At 38.7% G+C, this 21,741-nt stretch overlaps 2 protein-coding genes across 44 annotated transcripts in view; both read left to right on the top strand.

The window, feature by feature from the left end:
• ARHGEF9 (Cdc42 guanine nucleotide exchange factor 9) overlaps positions 1–21,741 on the top strand; it is a 438,487-nt gene that overhangs the window by 349,289 nt on the left and 67,457 nt on the right. For all 40 annotated transcript variants that reach the window (XM_078362637.1, XM_078362636.1, XM_078362635.1 and 37 more), the window contains one exon: positions 4,964–5,155. In XM_078362637.1, the coding sequence (XP_078218763.1) occupies positions 4,964–5,155 (192 nt within the window). The remainder of the gene's footprint in view (positions 1–4,963; positions 5,156–21,741) is intronic.
• LOC144581008 (uncharacterized) overlaps positions 1–21,741 on the top strand; it is a 119,870-nt gene that overhangs the window by 48,637 nt on the left and 49,492 nt on the right. For all 4 annotated transcript variants that reach the window (XM_078362666.1, XM_078362664.1, XM_078362668.1 and 1 more), the window contains one exon: positions 4,964–5,155. The gene's annotated coding sequence lies outside the window, so the exon portion shown is untranslated. The remainder of the gene's footprint in view (positions 1–4,963; positions 5,156–21,741) is intronic.

The raw sequence follows: 21,741 nt of genomic DNA, 5'->3' as shown, positions 1-21,741 counted from the left end.
ATTTCTGGACTCCTGGTTTTATTTCATTGATCTTTATATCTATTCTTATGCCAGTGCCCCATTCTCTTGATTATTGTAGGTTTGTAATAAGTTTTGAAATCAGAAAGTATGAGTCCTCCAAATTTGTTCTCCTTTTTCAAAATTGTTTTGGTTATTCTGGGTCCCTGAAAATTCCATGTGAGTTTTAATACCAGTTTTTCAATTTTCTGCAAAGCCACCAGGTGAGATTCTGATAGGTATTGTGTTGAATCTGAATTAATCTGAGGAATATTGCCATATTGGCACCATTAAATCTTCCAATCCATGAAAAGAAGAGGTTTTTCTATTTAGTTCTTCTTTACTTTGTTTCAATAATGCTTTGCAGTTTTCAGTGTATAAGATTGCACTTCTTTTGTTAACTTTATTCCTATGTATTCTTTCTGTTGCTATTTAAATGTGATTATTTTCTTAATTTAACTCTCAGATTGTTCACTGCTAGTATATAGAATCATAATTGATTTTTTATACTGATCTTGTATCCTGCAACAAGGCCCAGCTTATTTATTAGTTATAACAGGTTTTTTGGTGGATTCTGTATGATTTCCTACATATCACATTATATGATCTGTGACTAGAGATAGTTTTACCTCTTTCTGATGCAGTGTATTTTATTTCTTTTTCTTGTCAAATTGCTCTGGCTAGAACCTTCCGTGTAAGGTTGAATAGAAGTGATGAAAATGAGTATCCTTGTCTTGTTCTTGATTGTAGGATGAAAGCCTTCAGTCTTTCACCATTAAATATGATATTAACTATGGATTTTTTATAAATGTTCATTACTATTTGGAGGAAAGTTCCCTTCTATTTCTGGTTTATTGAGTATTTTTTTTTCTTTTTTCACCATGAAAGGGTGTTGGATTTTGCAAATGCTTTTTTGGTGCCTGTTGAGATTATCATGCGGGATTTTATAACCTTATTTCACTAATATGGTATAGTTTATATGGACTGATTTTCATATGTGAAGCAACCTTGCATTCCTGGAATAAATTACATCTGGTAAGGTAGAAAATATGTTTTTAATATGTTGCTGGATTTGGTTTGGTAACATTTTATTGAGGATTTCTATATTTCTGTTATTTGGAGGGGTTTGTAAAAGATTGGTATTAGTTATTTTTTAAATATTTGGTAGAATTCACTAGTGAAGCCATCTAGTCCTGAGTTTTGTTTTTTTCCCCCCCATGTGGGAAGTTTTCAAGATTGAATGAAGTTATTCATTAAATCTTTTTCTTGTTATAGGTCTTCTCAGATTTTCTATTTCTTCTTCAGTCAGTTTCTGTAGCTTGTGTCTTTCTAGGACTTTGTCCATTTCATCAGGTTATGTAGTTTATTGGCATACAATTGTTGATAATAATCAACAATTATTTTGATTGTTCCTTATTTCTGTAAGACCAGTAGTACTATTTCTTTTGTCCATGATTTCAATAATTTTAATCTATTTTTTTCTATTTTAAGTTTTTTCAAGGAAAATGTGTTGTTGTATAATGTATAATTTTAAAAAGATAAAAAAAAGTGGAAGGCACAAAATAAAAAGGCATATTAAAGATATGGGTATATTGGTAACTCCCTGGCTGTCTTTGTGGGTATCAGCTTCTTCATTAGGGAATTGAGAGGTTGGGTTACTGTTGCTGAAGTTGTTGAAAGCCTCTGGACTATCGTATTTCTATGTTTGAGCATGGGATTAAAGGACATAAATGGGAATATTAGTGAACAGAAAATAGGCCAGTCTGTGAGAAGCCTGATATTCCTGAAGGAAGTAGTAGGAAATAAGAATGGAAATACATATTAGAGTCAGATTATGGTAATATTTGAATGTCAGTGTGAGTGATTTGGACTTGCTTTATAATCAGTGGAGAGCTATTAAGGATTTCAGGCTTATGGATTAGCCAGTCAAGGTGATAGTCAAGGAAATTGGTCTGATAGTGGTATGTGGAAAGGATAAAAGCTAGAGGATCACCCAGGGACTCATCCAGGTATAACAGGATGAGAACAATGACAGTGAAAATAGAAAAAGGAGCAATAAAGACCAGAGATTTTCTCCAAATTGGAAAGCACTCCACGTTTTAGAAGGAGGAGGGAAGAATGAGTTGTCTTACTCATTTGCATGTCCTTCACAGTTAGTGGTTAGGCACAGAATAGGTCCAAAGTAAGTATCTATTAAATTGAACTGCATTAACCAGCCTTGCTTCAGAGTTTAATGAAGGCTGGGGAAACCAGCCTTTAAGTACTCTAAGAAGACTTACAGGACAGCCTTTCAATATGGCAGATTCCAGGCATTGTCCATCTTCTTACTTGTCACCCAGGCATCTATATGTGCTAATTGCAGCATTAATGAAGAAAAGGTACACATTAGCCTGCACAGATTGTTGGACAAGGTTGATAATGGCTCTGTGGTCTGACATTTCAGACCAGATAAGCTTATGGGCTGACCTGTATCAATGCACTGTGGCATACTAGCAGACAAAGACCTTTCTCTGCACAGAACAGGGAAGTTCTCAAGAGCAGAGGACTGAGGTTAGACCAGAAAGTCTTCTCACTAGGCCCAGGGGATCTTTTGTGGAAACCTGGGATCAGGAGAAGAACAATTAGGCCTTATGTGGGACCTTTTTCTAGGCTAAGAAACATCTTTTCTCAAATGTCAGCTCTATAAAGGGCAGTGATTTCTGTCTTTTTTATTTGCTGATCTATCCCTAATATCTGGCTCATTATTGGCACTTGGCATAGATTTAATGAATGAATTAATCTGTTAGTAGTTATTTTGGAAGAAAGCAGTATCTTAACCTAAGGAATAGGTTTCTGGGGTTGGGGTAGAGTAGATGAAGTTGTCTTCTCAAAAGCTCCTTATGAAGGGTCCTGCTACATGGGCCTATAGTTATAGCCAGAAGGGACTTCTCTACCAAATTCTTTATAAGGAATCTGTTTTCACTTGGCTGCAGTTGCCTTCATCTTCTCTCACTGTTATTTGGAACTACAGTGTCATGGTGTATAGCTGGAACCTAAATGTGGTTCTGTTTCTGCCTTTACATCTGCTCCCCCTTTCCTTCCTTCATATCCTGTGTTCCTTCCCGGTGGAGTTGTTCAAAATATTCATCCTATTCCAGCTATCCAAAAGCCAACATTTGGACCTGACTTTTCTTAAACTCCTAGGAAGAAAAGAGAGGATTCTTATTCCTTAAAAGCCTGCCTTTGTTACCCTTTCCATAGCAGGATTTAGCTTGCTTTGTGAGAAGCAGGGAAAAGCTAATGGATTATTAGAGAATGAGGTTTTCATTGTTACAAATAGACAGTATCATGTATATGAGATGTTTGTTTCAGTGCCTTAAATAACTTTTTTTGCCCAGGTCCATTCTTTTGAATAATCATCTCTCATATTGCCTGTTGACTGCATTAAAGGACAGCTGTTATCATATTGAAAACACAAAGCTGACCTTTCAGAAGCTGGAAAGAGATTTATAATGGAGCACTTGCAGAGGGTGATAGGTTTTGAATGGAGATAAATTTTGCAAATTTGGCTACTTATGCAAAGTGCATAAAATCAGAATGAACCCTATTTGCTTTGGCCTGCGACAATTCAGTCATATGTTGATATATGCTGGTGACTTCTCTAAGTTCACTGAGTGGTAATCATGCCCCCTCACCTCCTATGAGAAAAAAGAAAGAAGGAAGAATATACAGAGTTGGGAAGTAACTACCATACCTCTAGTTCTATGCCAAAGCCTCTTCCCCTCAGTGATTACCCACCAAAAGGCTTTTCTGATGGCAGAAATAGGGATGCATCTAAATTGTTGGATCTCAGCTTCTTGAGGCAGGAATGTGGAAAAAGCTGGGGGTTAAGGAGGGAAAATATGGAGAGTATTTTAAACCTGTTTGGACAACTGGCAAGCTTTTTGGCTAATTACCTCTGACAGATTTTGTCACTCTGACAAACAGGCCCACTCTTCTTTTCCTTCCAGTCTCCATGGTTTCCCCACTTCCTAGGACTGCAGGGGTGGCAGGAAGGGCCATCTTCTTGATTTTCAGTCAAAATCATCTAGAAGATCCAAAGACATCTGACTTGGCCATCCCAAAGGTTTTTTTTTTCTTAGCTTGTTTCTGCCTTCATGATTTAGAATGGACAGTCTCAACCATTATCAAATTTATCAGTTTCTGATGATTCTAATAATTGCCCGCCCATCTTGGCCCAAGCCATTTCCTTTTCTTTTCCTGGCTGCTACCCCCTCTCCTCTGCTTCCTAACTATGTGACTTGGGACAGATTGCTTAACTTCTCTGAGCCTCAGTCTCCTCTCCTGTGAAATGGTGGTAATAGTGATACTTAACTAGCAGTGCTGAATACAGTGTATTGTAAGCTTTTAGCACAGTGAATGGTATATAGTTGGTGCCAATTAATAGCTATTGCTAGTATGTGGTGGGGAAATATTCCCTCATCCCCATCCCAATCTTAAAAAGGTAGAGATCTTTGCATGTCCAAGACATTTATTTTACAGTCAAATTTTGATGATTATTTTTATATCTTATCACAGAAATCAACACTGACATTGTTTTCGAGATACCCATTCTAGCATTTAACTTTGGCCTCTATATTCGCAGGTGCATAAATGCTGTGTTTTACAGCAGTCCAACTGTGGCACTCAAGATGTATAGCTTAACCTTTTTAAAAATCCAGTTGTGTCACCTGGATGTGCTCTAGCATGAATGAATCTAGTTACTCCACTCTATTTACAGATAGGTTGCCAGAGACCTATAGAAAATTAAACCCATCCCCAGGGCAAAAAGTCACCCTAGAGCCAGGTTTGGAATTCTGTTTGCAGAGGTCTCTGGTTGAAGGTTCTCTGAATACCTGAGAAATTCAATTTATCCTTTTTCTTATTGTCTGGAAACCTCTCAAAGAAGGAAGCTAATTCATTATTTTTCTTTTGCCTGCCTCTACAGCTCTGGGTGAACCAGGAAGATGAGGTGGAGGAAGGGCCCAGTGATGTGCAGAACGGACACCTGGACCCCAACTCAGACTGCCTCTGTCTGGGGCGGCCACTACAGAACCGGGACCAGATGCGGGCCAATGTCATCAATGAGATCATGAGCACTGAGCGTCACTACATCAAGCACCTCAAGGATATTTGTGAGGTAACCATTGTGGTTCATATGGAGACACTTCTTGAAGAACTGACAACCCTCCTGGGCCCTGCCTGTGACAGTCCCAAGATGTTGGAAAGGGCACATACCCTCCCAGATTCTGTTCAGTGAGGTGAAACTGCTTCCTTAGGGTTTCTCAATCTCTGTTTTTCACATTTTTCTCTGTCTGTCTAACTTAAATATTTATTTATTTATATACATTGTCTCTCTTCCTTTACCCTTTCTTTGTGTCTTCCTCATTTTTTCCCCCTGAATCCCTACTTTTATCTTCTTGGTTTCTGATCCAGTTGCAGCCATCTCATGTAAGGGCTTAACCTCACTCATTAAAGCAAAACACATCACCCACAAAGCCAGTGAATCACAGACTTCAACATACACCAGAGTTTCTGGGGGAGCTTGTTAAGCAGCCCTCTCACTCTTGTCCCCCAGGTCATGAATTATCAGTCTCAGGTAATGAACATTTTTAGGTTTAATGAGCATCCCTGGTGATTCTGATGCTGCTAGTCCTACTCTCTCACTTGGAGAACACTAGTTGTGAGTTTAAGCAGAAAAGAGCTTGGAGACAGCAGTCTACAGAAGACAAAGGCTGGATGGACAAACATTGGCTCCTTTAGTATGTCACTTTTTTCCCCAGGAGATGTCTCTCTAATTCCTAACCCCATTACTTTCATCTCTCTGTCATAAGCGAAGATGAGAGCCTTTTCCCTCATACTTTCTTAAGCTTAGTAGATGCAAGTTGGCATTTTCAAAGGGCATTTTACTGAACAGGAAGGGAAAACCAATGGGAAATGAAGGCAGTGTTTTTAAAAGGATTAGACACACACACATACACACACACACACTCTCTCTCTCTCTCTCTCTCTCTCTCTCTCTCTCTCTCTCTCTCTCTATATATATATATATATATATATATATATATATATATATATATAATCTTTTTTCTTTACCCAGGGAAAACTCTGTTTTGAATCTTTTTGTCACCTTTCTTCCAGAAGAGGGCTTAGGTTCTGTTTTCTGTCCCCCAGCCTAGGGTCCACTATGGAGTCACTAGTACAGCCCCAACATTTTTCAAAGTTCTTATTTCTCTAGATAGTACTGCCCAATAGAACTTCCTGGAATGATGAAAATGTTCTATGTCTTCATTCTCCTATTATAGCAGCTATGAGTCAACAATTTATGGCTGTTGAAGAGTTAAAATGTGGCTGGTATGACTGAGAAATGGAATTTTAAATTGTATTTACACTTAGTTTAATTTAGACAACCATATATCTATAATGACAGCCACATTGGACAGTGCAGCTCTGGAAACACCAAGGCCAAGGTGTTTTTAAAAGGATTAGACACACACACATACACACACACAAATAAAGGTGAACTTTATTTATCTCAACTCATTTTCTTACCCCTCCCAGGAAGATTCAAAGTTATCTTGTCCTGTTGCCCCACTTCCTACCCTGCCATGAGGCAATAAAATACAGTAGAAAGAATAAGAGGTCTGGAGACATGGAATGCTGGTTTTTCACATTCTGTCTTTGTCACTAATTTACCCTGTGAGCCTGAGGGCACCCTTTAACTCCTCTGGCATTCAGTTTTCTTGTTTTTCCATTGGGCTTCATTATAACAATCTCTTAATGTTGTTGAGGAAATTAAGTAAATATAATATTGTAGTAATATATGTTGTATTTGGAAAAAGGTAATTTTCTTTTTTGCCTCTTTTTAAAATCTATTCACTCATCCATCCATATGTATTTTTTTAATTCCTTTCCCTTCACATCAATGATTGATGCTAAAAAAGATATTATCCCTTGGAATGTGCTACATGGCATTCAGCATAAAACCATTGACACTTTATTCATTCAGCAAACTTTTAGTGGAATTCTTCTCTGTACCAGCCCTGTGGACATAACTTCTAGCCTCAAATTGTTATACTTTAGGCCAGCAGCATCTGTATCACCTGGGAACTTGTTAGAAATGCAGAATCTTTGGCTCCAACCCAGACTTACTGAATCAGCATATGCATTTTAACAAAGTAACTATCTGATGTATAATACATATTAAAGTTTGAGGAGTGTTGTTCCAAAATGATACCTATATTACAATGTCATAGTGTTTTTCATAAAATTAAATAGTCTATTCTTCACTTGGTAGCTGAGGGATGCTGTCAGGATCTAAATCAGGTCATATCACTCCTCTGCTCAGAACCTTCTAATGGCTCACCATTTCTCCCTGAATAAAAGCCAAAGTTATTATTACTTACAACGGCCTGTGTGATCAACCCATCCTTGCCTCTATGACTTTCATCTCCTGCTCCTTTCTGCCATGCTTTCTTCACTACTACAGCTATACTGGCCTCTTGCTTTTCCTTCAGCATTACTAATATGCTCCTCCCTCAGAGCCTTTGCACTGTTTCTTCCCTCTGCTTAAAGCATTCCCTTCCCCACCCCACATTTACATGGCTCCTGTCCTTAGCTCCTTCAAGTCTTTGCTCAAATATCATCTTCTTGAGACTTCTCTAAGCATTCTATTTAAACCTGTAATGTTACACTGCCTCTACCCCTTTCCTGCTTTATTTCTATCCTTTACACTTACCTATCTGACATATTATATACTTAACTTATATATTTCGTTTATTTTCTATCTCCCCTTCTGGAATGTACTTTCTATGAAGGGCAGGGGTTTTCATCTGTTTATTTACTGATATATCCCCCCTAGCACAGTGCCTGATACTAGATGCTCGATAAATATTGCTTAAAGTCAAAAATAAATATAATTGCTCATATGTATGTACTGCTTTGATTGGCAGAGTACGTTCATATCATATGTCATTTGATCTTCAGAGGACAAAGGTTGTTATTGTTATTTCTATTTTCTAGATCAACAGATTGAGCCTCTAAGAAGCAAAATTATCTTCCCAGAGCTCTCAGGTATTAGCCCAGTGGAATTCCTTAGAAGGCTCTCCCAACTCCCACACATCTTTACCTCTTCCTATGGGCCACAGGCTCAGGACAGCAGTGGAAGTTATTTGTCTTTTCAGAAAGTAGGGAGTGATATGATCCTGCTTTAAGGACTTTTCCAATTCAGCCCACCCAATCAAACCTTTTGTTGACAACTTGCTGGTTCCTTATTTTTCAACTATTATTGGTGATGAAGTTAAGTATTTAAATGGGAGCTATCTCTTTGTCTCACCCTATAATCACAGGCATCAAAGGGGGGTGGAGAAAGCTGTGTCTAGCTGGACCAGAAGACAGTAGTTTAGCCCAGGATTGTGTTTGGTTTAATGAAACCAAAAGCTGTGAGGAGCAAATGGTTTATCAGAAGGAATAGTAGACTTAGAATTGGGAGTTCTGGTTTCAGGTCCCACTTGGGTCACTAACTGGCTGAGGAATCACAAATGAGTCTTTTCCACCCTAGGCCTTGTCCCCCATCTCTAAAATGTGTAGGTTTGGAAAAGCTCTTTAAGTTATGTCTGGATCTTACTTTTTCTCTAGTTCTGTAAGATGTAGATATGCACTCACTAAAGAAAATTTGTGATAGTGAGCCAGGTTGCTTCTGCATTTTCTGCCTCTTCCTTCTTGGTACCCTTGGAAGCATGTCTTACTGAAGCATGAATGTGTTAACATGGCATAAACCACTCTTTCTGCTGTAGGTTATGGGAGAGCTCTAAACACTTGCTATTCTTATACTTCTTGAAGGGGAAATGGGGAAAATTATATTCAGTATAGAAAAAAATTCACACTATTTTTTAGAGAACATTTTTTTCTCTCCTGGGAGCAGAAAGTACTTTACAAACTTTTTAAAAATCATAATGTACGTTCTGAGCTACATCTGCAGAACGTGCAGGTTTGCTACATAGGTATGCATCTGCCACAGTGGTTTACTGCATCTATCCCCCCGTCGTCTACATTAGGTATTTCTCCTAATGCTATCCCTCCCCTAGCTCCCCACCCACCAACAGGCCCTGGTTTGTGATGTTCCTCTCTCTGTGTCCATGTGTTCTCATTTTTCAACTCCCAATTATGAGTGAGAGCATGTGGTGTTTAGTTTTATGTTCTTGTGTTAGTTTGCTGAGAATGATGGTTTCTAGCTTCATCCATGTCCCTGCAAAGGACATGAACTTATCCTTTTTTGGCTGCATAGTATTCCATTTTGTATATTTGTCACATTTTTTTTATCCAGTCTGTCCTTGATGGGGATTTGGGTTGGTTACAAGTCTTTGCTTTTGTGATCAGTGCCACAATAAACACGTGTGCATGTGTCTTTATAATAGAATGATTTATAAGCCTTTGGGTGTATACCCAGTAATGGGATTGCTGGGTCAAATGATATTTCTAGTTCTAGATCCTTGAGGAATCACCACACTGTCTTCCGCAATGGTTGGACTAACGTACATTCCCACCAACTCTCTAGCGTCTGTTGTCTCCTGACATTTGACTGTCATGCTTCTTATGGGCAGGAGATGGTATCTCATTTTGGTTTTGATTTGCATTTATCTAATGACCAGTGATGATGAGCTTTTTTTTCATGTGTTTGTAGGCTGCATACATGTCTTCTTTTGTGAAGTGTCTGTTCATATCCTTTGCCCACTTTTTTATGGGGTTATTTTTCTCTTGTAAATTTGTTTAAGGCTTTTGTAGATTCTGGATATTAGACCTTTGTCAGATGGATAGATTGTAAAAATTTTCTCCCATTCTGTAGGTTGCCTGTGCACTCTGATGATAGTTTCTTTTGCTGTGTAAAAGTTTGATTAGATCCCATTTGTCAATTTTGGCTTTTGTTGTCATTGCTTTTGGTGTTTTAGTCATGAACTCTTTGCCCATGCCTATGTCCTGAATGGTATTGCCTAGGTTTTCTTCTAGGGTTTTTTTTTAAATTGTACTTTAAGTTCTGGGGTACATGTGCAGATTTTGCAGGATTGTTGCATAGGTACACCGATGCCATGGTGGTTTGCTGTCTCTGTCCCTCCGTCACCTACATTAGGCATTTCTCCCAATGTTATCCCTCCCCAACTTCCACATCCTCTGCTGTCCCTCCCCTAGTCCCCCACTCCCCAACAGACCCAGTGTGTGACGTTGCCCTTCCTGTGTCCATGTGTTCTCATTGTTCAACACCTGCCTATGAGTAAGAAAATGTGGTGTGTAGTTTTCTGTTCTTATTTCAGTTTGCTGAGAATAATGGTTTCCAGATTCATCCATGTCCCTACAAAGGACATGAACTCATCCATTTTTATAGATGCTTAGTATTCCATGGTGTATATGTGCGACATTTTCTCTGTCTAGTCTATCATTGATGGGCATTTGGGTTGGTTCCCCAGGTCTTTGCTATTGTAAACAGTGCCACAGAGAACATACATGTGCATGTGTCTTTATAATAGAATGATTTATAACCCTTTGGCTACATACCCAGTAACTGGATTGCTGGATCGAATGGAATTTCTATTTCCAGATCCTTGAGGTTTCGCCGCACTGTCTTCCACAATGATTGAACTAGTTTACACTCCCACCAACAGTGTAAAAGTGTTCCTATTTCTCCACATCCTCTCCAGCATCTGTTGTCTCCAGATTTTTTAATGATCACCATTCTAACTGGTGTGAGATGGTATCTCAATGTGGTTTTGATTTGCATTTCTCTAATGACTAGTGCTGATGAGCATTTTTTCATGTTTTTTGGCCTCATAAATGTCTTCCTTGAAAAGTGTCTGTTCATATCTTTTGCCCACTTTTAAATGGGATATTTTTTTCTTAAAAATCTGTTTTAGTTATTTGTAGATTTTGGATATTAGCCCTTTGTCAGATGAGTAGATTGCAAAAATTTTTTCCCATTCTGTTGGTTGCCGGTTCACTCTGATGATTGTTTCTTTTGCTGTGCAGAAACTCTTAAGTTTAATTAGATCCCATTTGTCTATTTTGGCTTTTGTTGCCATTGCATTTGGTGTTTTAGTCATGAAGTCCTTGTCTATGCCTATGTCGTGAATGGTTTTGCCTAGGGTTTCTTCTAGGGTCTTTATGGTGTTAGGTCTTATGTTTAAATATTTAATTCAACTGGAGTTAATTTTAATTTAAGGTATAAGGAAGGGGTCCAGTTTCAGCTTTCTGCACGTGGCTAGCCAGTTTTCCCAACACCATTTATTAAACAGGGAATCCTTTCCCCATTGCTTGTTTTTGTCAGGTTTATCGAAGATCAGATGGTTGTAGATGTGCGGCATTACTTCTGAGGCCTCTGTTCTGTTCCATTGTTCTATATCTCTGTTTTGATACGAGTACCATGCTGTTTTGATTATTGTAGCCTTGCAGAATAGTTTGAAGTCAGGTAGCATGATGCCTTCAGCTTTGTTCTTTTTGCTTAGGATTTTCTTGGCTATGCGGACTCTCTTTTGGTTCCATATGAAGTTAAGGTGGTTTGTTCCAGTTCTGGGAAGAAGGTCAGTGGTAGCTGGATGGAGATAACGTTGAATTTGTGAATTACTTTTGGCAGTATGGCCATTTTCATGATATTGATTCTTCCTAACCATGAGCATGGAATGTTTTTCATCTGTTTGTGTCCTCTCTTATTTCCTTGAGCAGTGGTTTGTAGTTCTCCTTGAAGAGGTCCTTTACATCCTTTGTTAGTTATATTCCTAGGTATTTTATTCTTTTTGTAGCAATTGTGAATGGGAGTTCACTCATGACTTGGCTCTCTGTTACAGTCTGTTATTGGTGTGTAGGAATGCTTGTGATTTTTGCACATTGATTTTGTATCCTGAGATTTTGCTGAAGTTACTTACCATCTTAAGGAGATTTTAGGCTGAGATGATGGGGTCTTCTAAATATACAATCATGTTGTCTTCAAATAGAGGCAATTTGACTTCCTCTTTTCCTAATTGAATACTCTTTATTTCTTTCTCTGGCCTGATTGCTCTGGCTAGAACTTTCAATATTATATTGAATAGGAATGTTGAGAGAGGGCATCCTTGTCTAGTGCCAGTTTTCAGAGGGAATGCTTTCAGCTTTTGCCTGTTCAGTATGATATTGGCTGTGGGTTTGTCATAAATAGCTTTTATTATCTTGAGATATGTTCCATCAATACCTAGTTTATTGAGGGTTTTTAGCATAAAGGGCTGTTGAATTTTTTGGAAGGCCCTCTCTGCATCTGTTGAGATGATCATGTGGTTTTGGTTCTGTTTATGTGATGGATTACGTTTATAGATTTGCATACATTGAACCAGCCTTGCAGCCCCAGGATGAAGCCTACTTAATTGTGATATGCTTTTTGATATGCTGTTGCATTTGGTTTGCCAGTATTTTATTGAAAATTTTCGCATTGATATTCATCCTGGATATTGTCCTGAAGTTTTTTTATTTTATTTATTTTTTTTATTTTCATAAGAATCATTCTGTTTTTTTTTTTCTTTTTTCTTTTTTAATTTTTTATTGCATTTTAGGTTTGGGGGTACATGTGCAGAACATGCAAGACAGTTGCATAGGTACACACATGGCAGTGTGTGTCCTGAAGTTTTTTGTTGTTGTTGTTGTTGTTATGTCTCTGCCATTTTTTGGTATCAGGATGATGTTGGTCTCATAAAGTGAGTTAGGGAGGATTCCCTTTTTTGTGTTGTTTGGAATAGTTTCAGAAGGAATGATACCAGCTCCTCTTAGTACATCTGATAGAATTCAGCTGTAAACTCATCTGGACCTGGACATTTTTTATTTGGTAGGTTATTAATTCCTGCCTTAATCAGACCTTGTTATTGGTCTATTCAGGGATTCAACTTCTTCCTGGTTTAATCTTGGGAGGGTGTTCAGGAATTTATTCATTTCTTCCAGATTTACTGGTTTATGCGCATAGAGTGTTTGTAATAATCTCTGATGGTAGGTTGTATTTCTGTGGAATCGGTGGTGATATCTCCTTTATCATTTTTTATTGCATCTATTTGGTTCTTCTCTTTTTTCTTTTTTATTAGTCTGACTAGCGGTCTGTCTCTTTTGTTGATCTTTTCAGTTAGCCACCTCCTGGAATTACTAATTTTCTGAAGGGTTTTTTGTGTCTCTATCTCCTTCATTCTTCTCTGATCTTAGTTATTTCTTGTCTCTGCTAGCTTTTGAATTTTTTTTGATCTTGCTCCTCTAGCTCTTTCAATTTTGATGATGGGGTGTTGATTTTAGGTCTTTCCTTGCTTCTCATGTGGGCATTTATTGCTATAAATTTTCCTCTAGACACTGCTTTAAATGTGTCCCAGAGATTCTGGTGCATTTTGTCTTCATTCTCATTGGTTTTGAAGGACATCTTTATTTCTGCCTTCATTTCATTGTTTATCCAGTCGTCATTTAGGAGCAAGTTGTTCAGTTTTCATGTGGTTGTGTGGTTTTGGGTGAGTTTCTTAATCCTGACTTCTAATTTGATTGTCCTGTGGTGTGAGAGACTGTTATGATTTCCCTTTTTTTTTTTTTTTGCATTTGCTGAGAAGTAATTTACTTTCAATAATGTGGTCAGTTTTAGAGTAAGTCAGATGTGGCACTGAGAATGTATGTTCTTTGTGGATTTGGAGTGGCAAGTTCTGTAGAGGTCTATGAGGTCTGCTTGGTCCAGATCTGCATTCAAGTCCTGGATATCCTTGTTAGTTTTCTATCTCAATGATCTGTCTGATATTGACAGTGGAGTTTTAAAGTCTCGCACTGTTATTGTGTGGGAGTCTAAGTCTTTTTGCAGGTCATTAAAAACTTGCTTTATGTATCTGGGTGCTCGTGTATTAGGTGCATGGTTATTTGCGATAGTTAGCTTTCCTCGTTGCATTGGTCCTTTTACCATTATGTAATGCCCTTCTTTGTCTCTTTTGATCTTTGTTGGTTTAAAGTCTATTATATTACAGAACATGGTTGCAACCCCCACCTTTTTTTTTCTCTCCGTTTGCTTGGTAAATCTTCTTGCATCCCTTTATTTTGTGTCTGTGTGTGTCTTTGCATGTGAGATGGGTCTCCTGAATACAGCACACTGATGGGTATTGACTTTTTATCCAGTTTGCCAGTCTGTGTCTTTTGATTGGGGCATTTAAGCCATTTATATTTAACCCTAATATTGTTATGTGTGAATTTGATCCTACCATTTTGTTACTGGCTGTTTGTTTTGCCCATTAGTTGATTGAGTTTCTTCATTGAGTCATTGGTCTTTACCATTTGGTATGTTTTTGCATTGGCTGGTACTGGTTCTTCCTTTCCATGTTTATTGTTTCCTTCAAAAGCTATTGTAAGGCAGGTCTGGTGGTGACTAAATCTCTCAGCAATTGCTTGTCCATGAAGGGTTTTATTTCTCCTTCACTTATGAAGGTTAGTTTGGCTGCATATGAAATTCTGGGTTGAAAGTTCTTTAAGGATATTTAATATTGGCCCCCACTTTCTTCTAGCTTTTAGAGTTTCTGCCAAGAGATCTGTGAGTCTGATGGTCTTTCCTTTGTGGGTGAGTCAACCTTTCTCTCTGGCTGCCCTTAGCATTTTTTCCTTCATTTCAACCCTGGTGAATCTGATGATTATGTGCCTTGGGGTTGCTCTTCTTGAGGAATATCTTTGTGGAGGTCTCTGTATTTCCTGTGTTTGAATGTTGGCCTGCCTTGCTAGATTGGGGAAGTTCTCCTGGATAATATCCTGAAGAGTGTTTTCCAGCTTGGATTCATTCTCCCCATCACATTCAGATACACTGATCAAGCGCAGATTAGTTCTTTTCACATAATTCCATATTTCTTGTATGCTTTGCTCATTTCTTTTCACTTTTTTCCTCTAATCTTGCCTTCTCATTTTATTTCATTGAGTTGATCTTCAATCTCTGATATCCTTTCTTCTATTTGATTGATTTGGCTATTGAAACTTGTGTATGCTTTGTGAAGTTCTTGTGCTTTGTTTTTCAGCTCCATCAAGTCATTTCTTTTCTTCTCTTAGCTGGTTATTCTAGTGAGGCTTTTGTCTAACTTTTTTTCAAGGTTTTTAGTTTCATTGCATTGGGTTTGAACATGTTCCTTTAGCTCAGAGGAGTTTGTTGTTACACACATTCTGAAGCCTGCTTCTGTCAGTTCGTCAAACTCATTGTTCATCCTGTTTTATTCCCTTGCTGGTGAGAAGTTTTGATCCCTTGGAGGAGAGGTGTTCTGGTCTTTGATGATTTTGTCCTTTTTGTACTGGTTTCTTCCTATCTTCATGGATTTATCTACCTTTGATATTTGAAGTTGGTGATTTTGGATGTGTCTCTGAGTATACGTCCTTTCTGTTGAGGTTGAAGCTATTTCTTTTTCCTTTTTTGGTTTTCCTTGTAACAGTCAGATCCCTCTGTTGTACGACTGCTGGAGGTACACTGTAGACCTTACTTGCCTGGAAATCACCCATGGGGGTTGCAGAAAAGCAAATATTGATGCCTGGTCTTTCCTCTGGTAGCTTTGTCCCAGAAGGGTACCCACCAGGTGGAAGCCAGAGCTCTCCTGTAAGAGACTTCTTTTTTGTTATACAGGGGTCAGGGAGCCACTTGAGGAGGCACTCTGTCCCTTGTCTGCCTGCAGAGGCACTGCTGGACTGTCAAGAACTCAGTCCAGCTGCTGTGTAAGCTTCTTCTGGCTTTTGTTTACACAGGTAGTTTTAGACCCACCTCAGCAATGGCGGACGCCCTTTCCCTGCACTAAGCTCCGTTGTCCCAGGTCAAGCTCAAACCGATGTGCTGGCTGTGAAACTCAAGCAAGAGGGCTTCAGTTTGTCAGGTGGTACTCTCCCAGCCATATTACCTGTCTTGCTGGTTTTAGCTCCCCCACTTTCTAGGGTGTGAGTAGCTCCGACCCAGAGGTGCTCTCAGTGCTCGTCAAAATATTCACCCTGATCTGTGCTGACAACCTACAGCGCCTGCAGAAGCTGCCACTCAGATCTGTGTTGGTAACTCATGGTGCTTTTCAGTCCAGTGGTGATCTCCTGGTCTGTGGGTTGCAGAGGGCACGGGAGAAGCACAGTATCTGAGCCGGAGTACCAGGGACAGTTGGGGAACTCCCCGATCCTCTGATCTGTTGCACTTCCTAGGTGAGGCAGCACCCTGTCCTGCCACAGTTTGCCCTCATTGGACTATACCCACTGTCCAACCAGTCCCATTGAAATGAACCTAGTATCTTGGTTGGAAATGTGGAGATCACTCACCTTCTGCATCTCTCTTGCTGGGAGCTGTGTTCCAAAGCTGTTCCCATTCGGCCATCTTGACAGAATCCCCTCTTCTAGGGTTTTTATGGTTTTAGGTCTTACATTTAAATCTTTAATCCTTCTTCAGTTAATTTTTGTATAAGTTATAAGGAATAGATCCAGTTTCAGCTCTCTGAATATTGCTAGCCAGTTTTGCCAACACCATTTATTAGATAGGGAATCCTTTCCCCATTGCTTGTTTTTGTCAGGTTTTTCAAAGATTAGATGGTTGTAGATGTGTGACGTTACTTCTGAGGCCTCTGTTCTGTTCCATTGGTCTGTATCTCTGTTTTGGTAGCAGTACCATGCTGTCTTGATTACAGTAGCATTGTAGTATAGTTTGCAGTCCGGTTGTGTGATGCCTCCTGCTGTGTTCTTTTTGCTTAGAATTGACTTGGCTATGCGGGCTCTCTTTTGGTTCTATATGAAGTTCATCGTGTATTTTTCCAGTTCTGTGAAGAAAGTCAATGGCAGCTTGATGGGGATAGCATTGAATTTATAAATTACTTTGGCATTATGGCCATTTTCACAATATTGATTCTTCCTAGCTTTAAGCATAGAATGTTTTCCATGTGTTTGTGTCCTCTCTTACTTCCTTGAGCAGTGGTTTGTAGTTCTCCTTGAAGAGTTCCTTCACATTCCTTGTGAGTTGTATTCCTAGGTATTTTATTCTCTTGGTAGCAGTTATGAATGGGAGTTCACTCATGATTTGGCTCTCTGTTTTTCTGTTACTGGTGTATAGGAATTCTTGTGTTTTTTTGCACATTGGTTTTGTATCCTGAAACTTTGCTTAGGTTGCTTATCAGCTTAAGGACATTTTGGGCTGAGATAATGGGGTCTTTTAAATATACAATCATGTCTTCAGCAAATAGAGACAATTTGACTTCCTCTTTTCCTAATTTAATACACTTTATTTCTTTCTCTTGCCTAATTGCCCTAGCCAGAACTTCCAACACTATGTTGAATAGGAGTGGTGAGAAAGGACATCCTTGTCTTGTGCCGATTTTCAAAGGGAATGTTTCCAGCTTTTGCCCATTCAGTATTATATTAGCTGTGGCTTGTCACATATAGTTCTTACTGTTTTGAGATACATTCCATCAATACCTAGTTTATTGAGAGTTTTTAGCATGAAGGCTGTTCAATTTAGTCGAAGGCCTTCTCTGCATCTATTGACACAATCGTGGTTTTCATCTTTGGGTCTGTTCATGTACAAACTTTTAAGTCACAACATCTTTTTACAAATGAAGTAGGAAATAAGATGATTTTCCAGTGAAATTATTCAATGAGGTCAGTAAGAGAAATAATCTTTTTAAATGAGTTCTCTGCAGATTACATTCTTCTTTCTAAACCCAGACTGTGGTATAAAATACCTTCAGTTTAGTTCTAGATCACCTTGACCAACAATTTGTGATATTACCTCTTAACCTTAGAACTCAAAATACAATCAAGAAAACTGAGGCAAGAGTAAGCAGAGCTAGATGGTTTATAAAGCTGTCTTGTCTGTTTTTTCTTGAGGAAGATAATCTCAGCCATCTGATACCTATGAAATAAATGCTATCTTCAGATGCCTCCAGAGAAGCTAGCCTAGCTTTCCTCACTCATCTGTATTAGTGGTCATACCATTCACTATCAAGAAATTCTTCCTTAGGCATGCTGTAGCTTCAAGTCATTTCCATTTGGTATGGTTAAGCCTGAGGTTTTCAAACTTTTTAGCCATTTGAGTTTTCCCTTTTACTGACTGCCTATCTCAGTAATTCCCAATAGTCTTTACATCTTGGCACATAGAAAATGATATCACATTGTATAAAATAGTAATGTGAGTCAGCTAGTCAGTCTAAAATGACAAGCCTAGGGGTTTCTACCTGCAATAGGCCCTACCTGCTGATTCTATCTGGACATTCTGTGCCTTGTTTCTCTTCTTTGCCCATTTTCATGGAGTTTCTTATAGTTTTCTTGCTGATTTATAAGAGTTACTTGTATATTCTAGATATTAACTCCCTGTCAGTTTTCCATGTTGCAGTTATTTTCTTTCTTCTCTTGTTTTTAAATAGCTTTTTATTTCATTTGAAGAAATGATTTTCTATCCCAAGGAAGGGAAGAAGGAAATAAAAGAAAACCACCAATTTGAACATTCTGCTTCTAGTTTACCTTTGATTATCACCAGCATGGGAAGAACTAATTATTTAGCATTTAGTCAACAAATAACTGAGCAGCAACTATATGCCAGGTACTCTGTTAAACTTTGAGGATGTGGCACTGAATAACAACCATGGTCATTGTCTCCTAATTTTCTTTAAAAAATCTTCAAGATGTTTGTTAGGTCTCCCTTTAGGCCTCAGGTTCCAGACAAAAAAATAGATGTATGAAATCACTACAATGTCAGAGCTGAAATGATCCATGGAAATCTTTTTTGATGTCTTCATTTTAGAGACAGAGACACTGAGGTCTAAACTTTTTGTGAGCGCCCTTCCCTAAAGAATTTCCTAAACCCCGGGTGATCCAGAGGCTCTTTGGTTTACCCTATTTCCTGGTATTTTCTAAGATCTTTTCTGGAGATCTTGGGTATTGTTTATATCCCATATCAATGCATTACTTCTAGATCTTTGCACTAGGTCTTAACTTGTAGATCAGCCCTAGTGGGTTTAAGAACAAAGTGAAATAGATGAGCAGCTTTCCCTGTTGTTACCATAACAATGCCAGAGCTAATTTATGCCAATTGTGACTGATTTGATAATATCCACGTTTAGCTACTCTTTGGCCTACCTTCCCACCCATGCCCACTTTACTCTTAGGAGACAGAGGTAAGGCTCTGGGAAACCACCTCCCTTGAGCTATAGTACCCTGTTCCCTGTTACCATTGAGATGGGGTCAAAGGGTATTCAAAGCACACCTGCCAGTAAGAGCCACAGACCCCTTCTGTTCCCCCTGCCCTGTGAACAGGTCTTATCTAGGATAAAATAAGGGCCCTGAGTCTTATCTAGAATAAATACATCTTATTTCTTCCATCATTCTTCATGATGTTGCTTTTCAGACCCCTCTCTACCCTGCTCAATCTCCTCTGGCTGTGTGCTATTTTCTTGGTGTTCCTCTGAAAAGAGGGTGGACTCAGAATTTAATTCTGCTCTCCTACAGTGGCATGACTACCTTCCAATTACCTCTCCCATTTTTGCCTCTCAATATATTTCTTCTTTTTTTCTGACAGAAAATGGTATTAGGTTTTTTGGCAATCACATTTTCACTGCCAAGTCATCTTATTCATTCAAAAATGAGTGAATAAGAGGAGACAAGTATTGATTGACCGCTTACCCTCTGTTCATCACTGATGTGGAAAATTTGATAGCCGTCAGGCCAGCCAGAAAAAGGGGATACAAAAGCAAGACTCCAGAGAACTAGTCCTTTCTCCTGGCTTTTGTTTTTCCAGAAGCTTGTGTGGTATAGAGGTTGAGGGTGACATTTGGGGGTTATCCAACTACTCGCGTATTCTTGTCTCATCACGTATGTTTTTGATAAGGGCAGTTTATATCTATTATTTGTATTATTAGCAAGTGAGTATCTTAGACACTAGGGCTGCAGGAGATCTTGAGAAGACATTGGGTCTTCCCTCCTCTTTCCTTGATAATATTTCATTCCTGGCAGACTTCTTATAGCTGCATTTTCTTTTCTTTACACTCTCTGGCAAAGACGTTTATCCCATTTTAATCATGAAGACAATTAAAAAACAGCATTAGAGGAAGTTTAAAAATAGGAACAAAATCAGCCAGAATCTATCAACTGTAACAGAATTATTTGCAGTTTTGCATAATCCCTTCAAATCTGTCCATATGTATATATATTTACAGAGTTATAATCACACTGATATGCCATTTCATGTTCTGCTTTTTAACATTGTATCATAAACACTTTTCCATGTTTCTACACAGTCTTCCTAATTATCATTTTAATTGCTATGTGCTATTTCATCAAGCTAAATGTACCAGAATATACTTATAATCTAACATTAGCTTTAAAAAGAAGAGTTGATAAAACATTCTAGGGTTCTACCATCTCATGAGCATTCTTCCTAATAAATCCCCTGCCATGGCATACATAATATAATAGAAAGAAAATGATGTCCTTAAGAGTGACAATAAGTAACATATTTAGGGAATTAGGAAGTTGTACTGAAATCTCTATTCATTCGCTTTTCCTGGGGCCACTCTCTTGTTTTTTTCTGTTATATTTTATGCTGATGTTGACCTCTAGAATCCTTGTTGAATTTTGGGGATTTTATGGTGTTTTGTTTCTTCCCTGAGACTTTTCAAATGGGAGCAGCAGACACAACTATTAAATATTTTCTGAACTGGATTCTCAGGAGATAAATGAGCTATCTAGGCTGGCCTCTTCTTTCTCCCATTGTGCTCACTCATCAGTACCTATTGCTCAGCCAGAATTAACATATTGAATGTGCCACCGTTACTATTTTTCCCCCAGCTGTTCTCCTCAGCCTGTCTTAGGGAAAAAAAAGTGTGAGAAGGGGTAAGGAATCCTCTGCTCCCATTTAATGTTGAGATGACATGCTCACTGCTCTCTCTGCTCCATTGTAGCTAAGACTTCCAAAGATGCTAGAGTGAAAGAGAGACAGACAGGCAGACACACAGGCACAAACCAACCCAGACACACTAAACTCTGGGAATTACATATAAGGCAGGGAAGGGCCTACAGGTGTTTATTGCCATTCTTTCTGGTAGTCAATGTAATGCTTTCTAGGGAGACAGACTTTGGGGAGCTACCTCTGTAAAGGTAGTGGAGCCAAAAGGGTGTCCTGAGAATAGACGGCTTATTCTTCCTGGTCAAAAATTGCATATGAGAGAATGCAGGAAAATTTCAACATGTCAGTCATTGAGGGCACAAACTGTCAGTTAAACAGATGCCAACACAGGTGTAGACTATTAATTTGCCAATTGTGGAAGGATACACACTAATTAATGGCTAAATTGGAGAGTGAGAACAGATAAGGGAAGTGATATTGTTGTAGGGGGTCATTAAAAGGCATTGAAGCCAGGTATGAGCATCTTCCTGGAGTGTGCTCAGATGATCTCATTGGTAGCTGTGTTAAGGGAGACAAACTGAGAATAGGGACAGGACTATATGTTGTAAATCGGACACTGTAAAACTTTTCCTTAGGGGCTCAACACTTGAAAAAGGTGTGAAGATAATTTCACTTAGCTTTTAGATTAAAGCAAACTACCATAATTTATCCTCACCAAGAACATTTTTATGTGCTACTGATTTCTAATGAGGATAGTAACTATCAAGTGAAAATCCATGGTAGTAGGTTCAAAATGGAAGATGCGGTTTAGATTGGGGCTGTCTTTGTCCTGACTTACGGTATGCCATGAGTCTGGTTTATGTTACCCCAGTGCTTTC

The sequence above is a fragment of the Callithrix jacchus genome, chromosome X (assembly GCF_049354715.1).
Source record: "Callithrix jacchus isolate 240 chromosome X, calJac240_pri, whole genome shotgun sequence".
Taxonomy (NCBI): domain Eukaryota; kingdom Metazoa; phylum Chordata; class Mammalia; order Primates; family Cebidae; genus Callithrix; species Callithrix jacchus.
Note: the sequence above shows the minus strand (reverse complement) of the source record. Positions and strands in the feature narration are given on the sequence as shown.